This window comes from Ceratosolen solmsi, unplaced genomic scaffold (genome assembly GCF_000503995.2).
Source record: "Ceratosolen solmsi marchali unplaced genomic scaffold, CerSol_1.0 scaffold10, whole genome shotgun sequence".
NCBI lineage: Eukaryota > Metazoa > Arthropoda > Insecta > Hymenoptera > Agaonidae > Ceratosolen > Ceratosolen solmsi.
Genome location: NW_011948412.1, coordinates 22377406 through 22391741, shown reverse-complemented (window position 1 = coordinate 22391741; position 14336 = coordinate 22377406). Strand labels below are relative to the sequence as shown.

The following is a 14336-nucleotide window of genomic DNA, read 5'->3' as shown; positions in this document are numbered from 1 at the left end:
TAATATTAAGATAGAAACATTAAATTTATGTAATAATATGTGAATATGAAGTGATAATTATAATTAATAATCGCAGTCAGTTAGCATAAATTTATAAACTATTTCTTCCAACGCAAATATTTGAAGTGTAACATGCTATTAAGTAGAATGCAAACATCAAATTTAAAAAAGGGATTTTTAAAATAATATTTTTAAATTAAATTTATCTAGAACTGTATACTTGAATGTTTATATAATTGTTTTGGCCATTACGCTTCAACTACTGAGAAAAGGGTTTGTTTCTACGGATTCAACAACTTATAATTAACAATAGTAAATTTTAAACATTTAAAATTATTAAAAATTGTAACAATAAATGAAAATAAAATATGGTTAAACAAACAGATAAAGGCTATAAATTTGTTATTCAAATGACTAGTTATAAATTACTATTACAATTCAATATCTTTGATTATCAACATAAGGAAATCATTATATAACTTTCTGCGACTAAAAATATTTTAATTATTTTTTAATAATTCACAAGAGAAAATTCAAAAAGGACATTTATTTTAAAGCATCCTTTTGTTCTTTTTTTATAGAGAACTTACGTGATAGCTCGACCTCGACATTCACCCTGGTAGCGGCGTTCGATCGCCTTGTGAATACGCTTTTAACGTTTTTTAAAAGCCGCGCCGTCTCCGTCAATCTGTAAATTATTGTTGACAATTCGATTCTTTTATTCTCTAGCTATCTATTTCTTTTAGTCCATATCTATATATAAGTGAAAAAGAGAGAGAGAGAGAGAGAGAGAGAGAGAGAAACGAGAAATACAGAGAAAGCCGGCGAATTTAGACGATTTTTCGTTTTCAAAAACAATTTATTGAAATAACTTTATTAAAACGTACTTGATATTGTTAATCATTATACACGATAATTTTTTTGTTTAACGTATTCGTATATGCTAATTACATAAAAAACACTAAATAATTTCTCATGCATCATTATATCGCATTAATTTTTATCATTTGAACGTGTAGAATTTACTTTTTGGTTAATATAATCCATATTTATAATCGATTAAATTTTTCTACTAAGCATGTTAAAAATTGTAAATGAATAATTTATTCTCATAATAAAATTATTAATAAAACAGGTAATTTTCTCATTTTTTATCAGCTTATATAATTATCCATATTCATATTCGAATGAAATTCTAACAATAACTAGGAATAAACGCTTTTAAATTGGAGAATAAAATTTAAGTAATAAAGAATAAACTATAAAGAAATAGAGAAATAGAAAATAAAGAAATAGAGAAATAGAAAATAAAGAAATAGAGAAATAGAAAATAAAGAAATAGAGAAATAACAACAATAATTATTAAAATCGAATAAAGTACCCATCATAACAATTGATAATAGTTCAACATATATTTTAATTTATATAATGTTAAATCTATTTGTCTTTTTTTACAAAAAATGAAAATTATATAATTTAATGTTTAATATAAGCATAATGTAATATAAACAAACTAAAAAATATCACATTCTAATATTTTCCTCCCTTATGTATAATATTGAAATTATAAAAATTACAAAACATTTGTTTTAAAAAATTATGGTAAAATAATCGTTGAACTTTAATTGTATGAAATTTAAAGTTTAAAATATATATTTAAAATTATTTAAATTAATTTATAATATATTTCATATCATTATCTTATACGCAAATACTTAAAATTGCATCCTGTTATTTAAATTTTTTACAAAATTCGAAGCCAACATTTAGAATTAAATTTCATAATAAAAATAATTATTACCAGATTTGTAAATACAATAATTAATCTTTGGTTATTAATCTGAACCTTTAACTATATATTTAATTATTAAATTTATAACTATTTTCTTTACAATTTTTTTTCAAAAATAAATCCAAAATCGATAATAACTGAAAAAGATTGAAAAATAAGAGTTAGTATATATTTTATATAGACTATTCTAACTAAAACAATTTTGAAATCGCTTAATCAAAATTAGGCAGTGCGTAACAATAACAATAAACAGGAATAACTCAAATACGTATATACATATTTTTAAAGCATGCAAGTGCAGAGCGTTCGTATTTTTTTAAAATTTTAAGTAATGAACATAAACAATCATAAAAAAATATGCTTTAAGCCAGCTTTGCTAATCATGTTGGTTGCACTATGTGTTGTATAATGATAAGATCATTTGGCGTTATTTATGTATTCATTGTAGGATACGATAGTAGAAATAGATAAGTTATATCTACTATAATCGGGTACTTACAATTCGCTATAGCGGCGATGGCATGCATGGAGCTGCGCGAAAAATTCCAAAAACAAAAAGAAAAGAAACTTGTATTAAAAAATACAATGCTTCTACAAATACAAAAAGGATAATAAAAACAAAAATAATACGATAAGGACAAACGAAACAATGTGTAATTGTCTTCTTTCAGTTATAGATATCAACGTTCTTACTTATAAATAAAATTATATATCCCATGGAATAGATATTTGAAATTAAAAAAATATAACTATGAAGAATTAATGTGGAAATAAGAACATGCGTTATTGCATTATTTTCATAAAAAAATTATGACTCGTTAAATAATTAATTAATGTTTAATAGTAATTTTATAATTTTATCATTCAAGAAAGAAAAATACGATAGTATTAATTTCCAAGGATATTATACTCATTTGTAAATTTTAAGATTTAATGTAAATATTTATTTGAAAATTGATGCGCAGTTACCCATATTTAAATATAACAATGACTAATTCATTAAATAAAGATAAGTCGGTTATAAATATACTTTTTTAATATATGTATCGATTTTGGTTATAGAGTTGTTTTTCTTGTTAGGATCCAATTAACACAAAATATTCTGAAGAAAGAAGAAACTGTCTTCATTCATTTCCGAATTAAAAATTTGTAAGATAAAAATTAAAAATAATTTTATCACTGTAAATTTACTAATTTAATATACAGTGATAAACACTCTTCGCATTGAATAGAACTTTAATTTTTTTATTGAAAATATGTTGAGTTAATATTGCAAGTTCTAATACATAATTTTAAAAAATTTTCCATTTCTTATACATAAAAATCTAATTCGGTGGTTAACATATATTGATAATATATATCATGGATGTAACTTACATATTTTTTATTAATTCGCGTGAGTCTAATGTTTTGGAACCAGTAGACTTCGGAATGTAGATGTTGGAATACTGGAATGGATAAATTACAAGGATTCATTTATGACTTTGAGAACGACAGATTTTTTTATTTAATAATTTATCCTATTGTTGTAGATTTCATTTTATTACATACTATACACATTATTATAAGTATTATTGTATCGATATTTTTTAATTAAGTTGATATCATGTATCTATTTATGAATAAAATGTTTTACCAATATTCATGTGTTTAATTTTATATGTGATTTTATTAAATAATAAATGACAGATTTTTTTAGCAAATTCATTAAATTTTTGAAGTAGAAATAAAATTAATTAAGTAAATTTGAAGATCACTGTAAATGAATCATTTTACATTAATTCCCAATATTTGGATTCAGTCCTACAATTTACCTATAAAGAGATCAGTATCGAAGCATTTTATATAAATTTCAGACCTTACAATGTGTACGTATATGGTGGAATTTCATATTTCATTTTCAACAACAACTAATTGCTCAATCAGTAATTTATATAGTAATATCTTAATCCTTTTCATAAAAGAGAAAACAATATTAATAATCCACGAAAATACATACTATAATGTTTTAAATTGATAAAATAAAATATACAGGATACAATAACCATCTAAATGTGCACGTCTTACTTTCGAAGTTGATTTATAAACTATATTGAGTACTTCATAAGGAATTATGTAACTTAATACCTCAAGGAGTTAGTAAACTCGCCAAATTTTTTCGGTGGGGCATTATATTCCAGAATGACCAGAAAACACCTGAAGAGTCGCATAGTGAAGCTTCACGACCCAAGAAATTTAGCGAGGAGTACTCAATAAAAGTAATATGAAGTAGATACTTATTGATCGGTCGTTTTCAAAAGCGATTTATACCTCGTGCATAAATGTGGGATACCTTCTGGAAGTGCTGGATGAAAGGTGATCCAGGTTCGCTATGACGCCACGGGAAGCTTCCCGATCCGTAACGTCTAGGATTTTGGCGTCTGTTTGATCGGAGTACGTGCACGCGCTTTTTTCGCTTCGAAACTCCGATCGCCGAGGCCCATGAAATGATAACGAACTCGCTTATACGCGTTAACGCTACTCGAGTGGGTTTGAATCACAATTTATAATTTAAAATGGAATTATAAACTTGAATTAGAAAATAGTGGTGAATTTATTTGTCATAGTGGAGTAATTTTCCGATAGAAATGGTATTAAAGTAGTCGTTTCAGATGATTCTGTGCTTGGTAATTGTCATTGAAATTACAATCACCGAATATTTATTCCTGCACAATAGGTTTTATAACCTTTAATCGGTTCCTTTCTTTGATAAAAATTTACTTTGTCAGTATTCGTAATATATATTGTAATATTTCTTACACAGAAAAATATTAGTCGTTACCTTATAACAGATAATATCGCACAATAATTTATGGATTTATTTTCGATGTATTTTATAATTCATTAATAGAAATTAAAACAATTTACTTTCTTAAGATTTATTCAAATAAAACATATTTACTTAATTGATTAAAATTAAATTTTAAATAGATTGTTATAGTAATTTTAGATTGAAGAAATTTACAGAATTTAAGATTTAAATTTTAATTAATTATTCAATTGTATTTACTGGCTACTTCAACTTTCTCATGTTGTGAATAAAAAGTAATTAGTAATAGTAATTTTAATAAAGTTATAACAAAAAATGATTACATTATTTATTATTAATAAAAATGTATCGAACGTTAAATTTAGATGAACAAAATTACTATTGAACGGTGTGCATTTTGTCATTATGTTGATAAAAAAGTTAACCGTATATATAAATATAACATTTTATAAAAATATTTTTTCTGTATTATCTTCATTAAATAGTTTTCTCCATAAAATATATATATTACTAGATTTTTTATAAGAAAGATCGTATAAAAATTACAAAAATATTAAAAGGTAATTAATAAATATAAATATAAGACTTTCTTCGAGCACCTTTAAACCAATAAATGTGAATACATAATCATGTATTAAGAATTGGTTAAAGATTAAATGAATAATGTATCATACAAAGCGCGTCGTTTCATAAAAAAGAAAGATAATGAAAGCCATGCACTGTTAACGCGAATTAATGTAATTATATAATTATTAGAAAAGATACATCAATATATCACCACATGCAAATAAATACCTTTACAATTAATGATGTTATAAAGAGATATAAAAAAAGGTAGAATACAGCGTTTCGAACGTTTCCGCGCTACTTTGAGGAATTATTCCATTAAACATATGAGTTCTGTAGAATTAATGCAATATATGAAAAATACAAAGATTTGAATATCTATAACCCAATAAAAAACTTCTCTCTTTAAATCAATGTTTCATACAAAACCCTTAAACCGGTTACAATATTGAACACATGTATTTTCTTAAAAAGGAAATATATGGGAAATAAACAACTTACGAGCTTCTGTAATCTTGAACGTGAAAAATGTCACCAGGATCAGATTTTCGGATTTCTTGCTCTCTAGCCGCCTCTGTTAGTGATTTCCATACAGTATTTTTCAAACTTTAAACAATAATTACAATGCTTGGTCATTTATAATGAAATTATCTAATTTATACTACAAAAATTAAATGCATTAATTTAGTTATACAAAGACGCAACTACAATTAAAACTAAAATATAATATCTTTAATAATTAAAATTACAACCATATATTAGAATTTGAATATATTTAAATAGTAAAATTTTAATTTCATTTATAATATACTCATCGATAATAATACAAAACTATATTGGATTCAACTGTTTAAGGCATTAAAAATTTTATGTGAAAACAATTTTATTTGAGAAATAAATAAATAATCTATTTAACAAATATTCACTTCATAAGTTTCAAACATAAGAATACATACGCTTTCACTGTAACGTCTAATAGTAAAACTGCTGTTGGTATGAGAACAAGTCCTAACCAAAAAACTGGAGATGAGAACAGCATTCGATCATTACCAAGCATCACTGCTCCAACATTTAAGATTGGCCAAAAGTTGCTAAAAAATAATAAAAAAAAATAGTTTGATATGTATTTGATAAAAGCTTAATTCTTTTTTATATAAGTATCGAGTATTAAGTGTTCTATTACCTGTAAGTTAATATAAATATGAACCAAAGTATAATAGATCCCCAAGTTGCTAAATGAGTTACCCATGTCCATGAATTAGTTATTAAACCTGCTTTACCACATACTGTCACTATTACATACTGTTTGAAAAAAATAAATGGTTTTATTATACTATGTCACTTATATCAATTTTATCGTTTAAAGTACATAATTAAATTTTTTAGTTAAAAAAATTGTTTAATGTCCATGTAAAAGTAAAATTTATTGTCTTATGTATATTATAACATGCAAGGGAAAGATTTATCTTACAGTATAAACTAAATTTCCTAGAACAAGATAGCCGCCATCACGACCGTTTTCCCAAATTACATCCTGTTTTAGTGCTAATAGTGACAGCCAGTATAAGAGTGCAGAATGAAGAAGAGCATTGAATATCCAGATCCAAAATACCTAAAATTTAAATATAGAATTTATAAAAATGTTTACAATCCAATGAATTAAAAGTAGATTTGTACATTTTTTTACAATATATACATGCAAACTAATATATAAATATATAAAGTTTATATAAAATTTTAGTGCTACAAAATGCTTTATTTTTATATCTAAATTTACACTATAATAATTGGTAAATTCGAAATATATTCAAATTATAAACACCTTAATATTAAATGTAGATTCAGCTGCATTTTTCGCCGCATACAAACTGGGATGCGCTAAATGCGTTTCTGCTGAACAAACTTTATCAAAAAGACCTATCGCTAATGGGGGCGCTGCGGTAAATACCTAAAATAGAAAATAATAAATATTAATATGAAATTTAGAGTTGTTAAAAAATACTAGCAAAAATAGTAAGAAATTGTATTTATTTATTTTGTTTTTAAACAATAAATAATACAGACCACGTTATATAAACCGATGGACCATCTCTCAAAGAGAATCTGCCCGGACCAGCCGGAGTAAATAGCGAACCATAATTCAATGACGTACAAACATATATTTTTATAAAATGAATATAAAATGAGTTTGCACATCCTACTGTAATTCCAAGAGCCGTGTACAAAAAGTAAACGTTTAAGAAATCGAAACTGAGCTATAGAATAATCAGAAGCACAGGCAGCTTGTAAGCCTTCAACACCAGAAATACCTAAAATAGTAAATAAATCATATTACAATATTTCTTCATAAACGTAGGTTATTTTTATATCAAATAAATAAATATATACATTATGTATATATGGATAAATATATATATATATATATATATTTAAAGACGGAGAGAGAGAGAGAGAACGGGAGAGGGGGTGAGAGAGACAGGGCGTGAGAGGGGGAGATGAGATGGAGAGAGATTACAATATAATTATTTTGTTAAATTCATAGAATCGAAACTTTTTATCAACCATCAAATTATGGACACGAAATCTTTATATTGCACATTAACTAAAGAAATATTTTATTAACACTGCATACATTAAATTAATACTAAATTAATATTCGATATTTATATGTAAAAAGTACGTATACATTTATGTTTATTGTTGTATAATAACCATGTGCGTAATTCCAACATAAATACTATTCTCTTTTGTATAAATAAATTATTATTTTACTCTATTAAAGGTGTTTTAGTTATTTACTGCGATTTGTATTTTGATACTATATATCTTTGTTCTCTTTCTCTTTACTTTCATGTAAGCCCCAACATCGCGAATACCATAGAAAAATGTTTTTCTCACCAACTATCGAAACTTTTGAGTAAGTCTTACGTTATTATAATATACAAAAAACGATTTATTGTATTAAAAAATTTTTTTTTAAGTAAGATAGTTTTTCTAATTTTTAATTTAATTATAAAAATACTTTTATTCGCTTTCATTTTGTAAAAGTAATACTTTCACTGATTCATTAATATTTGTAAATTATGACATGACATTATATTACTATTACTAGAATATTACTATTACTAATGAAATATTTATATTTGCATTAATTTATAAAAGCACTCACCAACACCAATGTGTGCCTTTTGAATCATAGCTACATCATTTGCACCATCTCCAATTGCTAAAGTCACTGCTCTGGTATTACTTGTTACTAAATCAACTACCTAAAATATATTAGATGAACATTAGTGTGTAGATATAAATAAATTGAATTATTCAAATATAAATTGCTGTTGTAATTATTAAATATAACTTTCGAAATATAAAATATAAGTAATTCAAATATAAATCGTATACATTACATTTTTTCAAATTAAAACTAATATTACAATTAGACTAAACTTAAAAATATTAAATACTGAAAATAATGATTAAAGTTAATGAAATATACCTCTGCCTTTTGCATTGGTGACACTCTACAACAAATAACGACTTTACACGATGTGCATAAATCTAAAAAGTCTCTTCTGAGATCGCAAGACAAAGCGTATTTTAAACTATTTCCATCAATGATAAGCCCAACATCATTTTGGCACCTCAATTCTTGTCCAAAATCTAGACAGTGTTGGATAATAACTTCTCTTGTTTTCTGTTAAATAACAATGAGAATAGTAAGAAATAATCAATTTTCTATTGATTTAAATTAGAATAAAAAATATTGTTATATTTACATCCAAGCAGCCTTCATTAATTATAATTAAAGGCATAGGATGCGTAATCAGTCTGCATGAATAACCAATATTTATGGCTGTCTCTTGCTTGTCACCTGTCAATACCCAAACATTGATATCTGCCTGAATAAGAGATTCTATCGTTTCAGGAACCTAATAGTTAAATTTAAAAAATTTTAAATTAAATAAATTTTTTTTTAATGTCAAATGACATTAAAATAATTATTTATTAATTTTATTAAAAACCTTATCTTGTAGTTGGTCTTCAATAGCTGTAGCCCCTAAAAGTGTTAATTTCGTTTCGATAAGGTTTGCAGCTTCTTCACACTTCTCTTCGCGATTTGACAAATTTGTAAGAGCTGTATTATAAATATCCTTCCATGACTGTAATGAAAAAATATTATTTAACAGTAATTCTTAAATTGTACAAAATTATCATAACATTTCGAAAATAAATTCAGGAAATTAAGAAAATTAAAAAGCTTTAAGTAAAATAATTAAGTTAGCATTTATTTCATGTTATGCTTATAGAATTCTTTTTAAAAAATTGTCCAATACGTTAATAAATTATTTATTTTTAAAAGCTTTGCGATTTTTTAAATAACATTGTAAGAGAATATCATAAATATCTATATCATATATTAAAATCACAAAATTTAAGTTGATAAATTTATAATGAATTATAGTTTACAAATTTATAGTCTCACTATTCAAATGATTCTTTGATTTTGAATAATAATATCATAATGAGTATATTTAATAACAAAATAATGTTATTAGAAGCTTTTAAATATTTTATGAATTTTTTTATTATGCTTGCAAGGAAATTTGACACTCACGTTGTACTGATTTTCCGAAATATTGGCAGATGCAAAACATAACGTCCTGAGCCCCTCGGTGGCAAAGGCTTGCAGGTGCTGTAGCGTCAACTCTCGGAAATCCTCATATTCTGATTGTTGCACATTAATGACCGCTGCTTCCTCGTCAATTTCTTTAGCCATGAGGCGCTCGTAAATAACCGAATCCGCACCTTTGCAGAATATCTTTATTTCACCACTAGGTGTACGCACAATAACTGACATCCGCTTGCGTGTCGATGTGAATTCAATCACATTAAGAATTTCGTAACGCTCGCGCTCACCTAATGCAACAACCTCAACAAAGTGTGGCGTCCGTATATCGAACACATAGCCGAATTTCTTCGCACCATCTACTAGCGCACGTTCATCTGTAATAGTACTTTTTAAGTTAACTTAATCCATCACAAAATGGAACCTATATTTTGTTCAAATTCTGATAAAAAATATAAATATTAATATGGAAATAATTTATTCATATAATTAAAGTAATTTAAATGATTCTGTTAAAGAAAAAATTAATTCGTCATTTATTTTGAAATTTACTGCATATAAGTAATCGATTTAATTAAGAAAATATGTATTGTATTTAAAATTGAATGGTAAAAATTATTAATTCAAATAATAAATAAAAATATTAATAAAATATTTATTACAGCAAATGTTAAACAAATCTAATATTTTGTCATACCGATTACTTCCCAGTTAACGAATTTTTTTTTTAATTTTAAAAGATTAAATATATTTAAAAATTTCTTCACTTTTAACAAATTTTTCTTACCAGGTGAGGCAGCATGATAAATAATATTGTTGTCATTTTTTTCTGGAATGACAGTGTGACAGACAGACAACATTACCATAAATTCATGTAGAATAGCAGCATTATACATCCGTTTACTACTTATAGCTTGAGATGAATTTTTTACACGATCCTGCAGTATATTTTGAACTAACTCACTGATTATTTCATCATTATCAGAAGTTGATGGAACTGGTAAACTGTAAATGAAATTACAAATATTATTCAAGAAATACAGCAATTTAATGATCTTTTTATTAATTTGATTATACGTAAAAAATACATTAATGTCGTTATGAAATATTTTATAAGCCGGGAGTTAAATCACAAAGTAATTGCAAAAATAAAATATATATTTTAATAAAAACACGTTTTGTTTAAAAACTGTAATAAACTGTAATGAAGTCTCATCCTTAAAAGTGAAAGTTTTTATAAAGAAATTTTATTGCTTCAAAAATAAGTTCTAATAATTTCTAATCTGTCATTCATATATTATAGTGCCTCGAGTTTTCTAAGAAATGAAAATATAAGGAATGAATATAATATAATATGAAAAATAATATGAAAAAAATATAATATGAAAATATAATGAAAATATATAAACAAAAGAAAGCTTCTGCCTCTTATAATTATCCCACTAAATCGCGTATTCTATAAATTTTTCATATTCGATATTTAATTTTTTTAATATTCAAAAAAATGTAATTGTTCTTTATGATATAAAAATAACTTTGGCTACTTGTTATCATTTTTGTTCATTTTTTAGAAAAAAAAGAAGTAATTGCTCATAAGTCACTCGAATTTACCAAACCACTTTTAAATATTTGAAATTTTTAACTTTTATATTATAAATATTAAAATTCACTTATAAACGATACTTACTCGTAGATCTTTCCAGCTATAGAGCATCGTTTAAATTCCATAACGTTTCTTGTGAGTGTGCCAGTCTTATCGGTAAATACGTAGCTGACCATACCGAGTTCCTCATTGAGATTACTAGTACGTGCCATTGCTGGAGTGTCTGTTTCAGCGTGATATAACTCGATGTCCATATTGATGAAAATCGCCTGCACGAAGCGCACAACTTCAAGGGTTACCTGCAGCGAAATCGGGATCAAGTTATTGAAGAGAATGATGAAAGTCAGCAGGTTGAAGGCGAAATTCTTCGTCTGTGCATCTGAAATAAAAATAAATAACTTCAGTTTAAAATAATAGTTTTATCATCAGAATATAACATACTGGCATTTATAAAATCCTTTGTATGCCGATTGAAAATTTCATTAACATTTTATATTACATAGTATGTAATAGACTACCTTAGTAAAAGAGTATACAGACTAATTTTCTTAATGAAACTTTTTGAAGAAGCAATTAGTTATTTAATTCATATTATTATTAATTATTATTATTAATTTATTTATTAATAATAATTTTTCACTTTTTACAAAAGAATCAAATGTAAATTAATTGAAAAATTGGTAAGACCTACTATCTAAGCCAAGATACCACAGTCCGACGTGATGAGCATTTGTCCAGAGTATGTTGAAGATCGCCGAAAGAAGACATAGCATAAGCAGTATAAAGAAGAGCATTAGTATTTGAGTATTGATGAGGCGATCGAGGGTGGAACGCTTAAGCGGCGCCGTGCTCGTGTTGTTTTGCATGAGTTTGGTGTCATGCCCGGTATAGATCACCACACCAAAAATCCAACGGGTGTTACGCAGCATCGCACCCCGAAGTAATAGCTGGTCCGGACCCAGTGGTACACTCCTGTGTATTTAAAGTTGAAATTAATAAAACTATCGTACCTTGCGATAATAACAGATAATAACCAAGACAATTATTAATGTATAAAGTTGCCTAACGATTTTTGCCTGTATATTTTTAAATAATCAAAGAATAAAAAATTATATCAATTTTACAATAGCCTGCCTGATCGTGTTACATACATTTCTTGATATCGCCTTACGTTTCCCAATTTCGTTTATGTTAATAGAAAGTATATATCCGCCTTTTTTTAATGTTTTAAATATATTGGGCACGATTTTATAATAAATATCAGATAATATGCAATAAATTAATGCAAAAATATCAATTTCGCAGAAAATCATTATGTTATTATATACCATATATTATTATATATAATATTATACAAATTTATATTAATTTAAACTTCCAATTCGTTTCCTTTAAAATAGAAATGTATTTCGAAAAACTTACTACTATTTACTTTTCAAACTTTCGTTATATAAAGTCTAGATAAGATACACGTGAAAATTATTATAAAATGCCATTCATAAAGTTTTAATTGTGAAACTTTAATGTTAGAGAATTGACTTTATTCCTTTAATTAATTAATTATCTATTGCATATTTAATTAAAATAACATTTTTACCATCTACGATACATTTCGACAAGTTTTTCATTTAATCATTATATATTTATTTAACTTATTATTAGTTATAATAATATATATGCATAAAAATAATCTTACATTTTATATCTTATATATTTATAAATATTATTGTTCAGCTATATATATATATATATATATATATATAACAATGTTTTCATATGTATAAGTAATATAATAAAATACTGCTTTTTCAATGTTTTGAGATCTTAAAGGAATACTAATTTGGAACTATAAAATTTATAAATATAAAAGATATTACATATAATATATTTATTATTTTTCTAACAAATATTATTTCTATAAATTACAGATGCAAATAAAAAATATAACAGAATAATGTACAATATAACTAATTATAAGAAATTATTTTAATCAAACAGTTATTACTAAATATTTATTTGTTTTTCGATGTTAAATTTATTTAATGATTTTATCGTATTTAAATCGTATTTAAACCTTACTTGCTCTTTCAAATTCAAGTTTTAACTAATATATAATCACTAACCGTTTATTCGTTTCTCGTAGAATCCCATTAAACTCATAAAGATGTCGATTAGGTGGTTCACACTGAATGTTGGCACGAAAATTCATCAACTCAACTGTATCAAGAAGATTGGTTGTTTCCGAATGTGCTTGCCTGACCTTCAAATTCGTTTCGCCATCAAGATTTGCAGTTTCAATAAAAGACATTGATTGAGGTTCTGATGATGACAATAGTATTAGATCGGCGGGGAAAAAATTGTTATTGTGTATCTGTAATAAATTAATAAATGAGAACATTGTAAAATTTATAATTTTACATTATATAACCTACATTATATTATTAAAATATTTTTTAATTTTTATATTTGATATAACTTTTTGATATTTCTATGATTTGTCAGTAAATATGTACTCAAAGTATAAAACATGTTCTAAATAAACGTTAATTTAACACGAATATCATATTAATGTAATATTATCAAAAAATTATTTTTTTAATATTCTAATAAATTTAATATTTCATTCATTAATATTATTAATTAATTATTTTATCAATATCATTAAAGATAAATTTTCTAGCATATCCAATATATATTATTTTTAATTATAAAAAAAACTGTAACTTGCTATTGTATAAATATTTGCGATATCCGGCTTCCTAACTAACATAATTATAAAGGTTTCAATAAAACATAATAATTAAACATTTAAACACATTAATTTCTCATATAATAAAATTTAATTGAAAAATATAATATAGTAAAAATAATGCAATAATTTTATCTTAATAATAAAAAAAAATAAATATGAAATTTATCTAATGTTATATGATTATAA

The 14336-nt window shown here is 24.9% G+C and overlaps 1 protein-coding gene across 1 annotated transcript in view; it reads right to left on the bottom strand.

Annotated features, from left to right (window-relative positions):
* ATP8A (ATPase phospholipid transporting 8A1) overlaps nt 1–14336 on the bottom strand; it is a 36946-nt gene that overhangs the window by 1651 nt on the left and 20959 nt on the right. Inside the window, exons 5-20 of the mRNA XM_011499775.1 lie at nt 13522–13769; nt 12090–12370; nt 11483–11777; nt 10583–10800; nt 9784–10172; nt 9191–9328; nt 8945–9097; nt 8665–8862; nt 8338–8437; nt 7233–7477; nt 6991–7116; nt 6640–6780; nt 6352–6470; nt 6125–6259; nt 5670–5774; nt 2292–2323 (exon numbers count right to left, since the gene is read on the bottom strand). Of these exons, the coding sequence (XP_011498077.1) occupies nt 2292–2323; nt 5670–5774; nt 6125–6259; nt 6352–6470; nt 6640–6780; nt 6991–7116; nt 7233–7477; nt 8338–8437; nt 8665–8862; nt 8945–9097; nt 9191–9328; nt 9784–10172; nt 10583–10800; nt 11483–11777; nt 12090–12370; nt 13522–13769 (2923 nt within the window). The remainder of the gene's footprint in view (nt 1–2291; nt 2324–5669; nt 5775–6124; nt 6260–6351; nt 6471–6639; nt 6781–6990; nt 7117–7232; nt 7478–8337; nt 8438–8664; nt 8863–8944; nt 9098–9190; nt 9329–9783; nt 10173–10582; nt 10801–11482; nt 11778–12089; nt 12371–13521; nt 13770–14336) is intronic.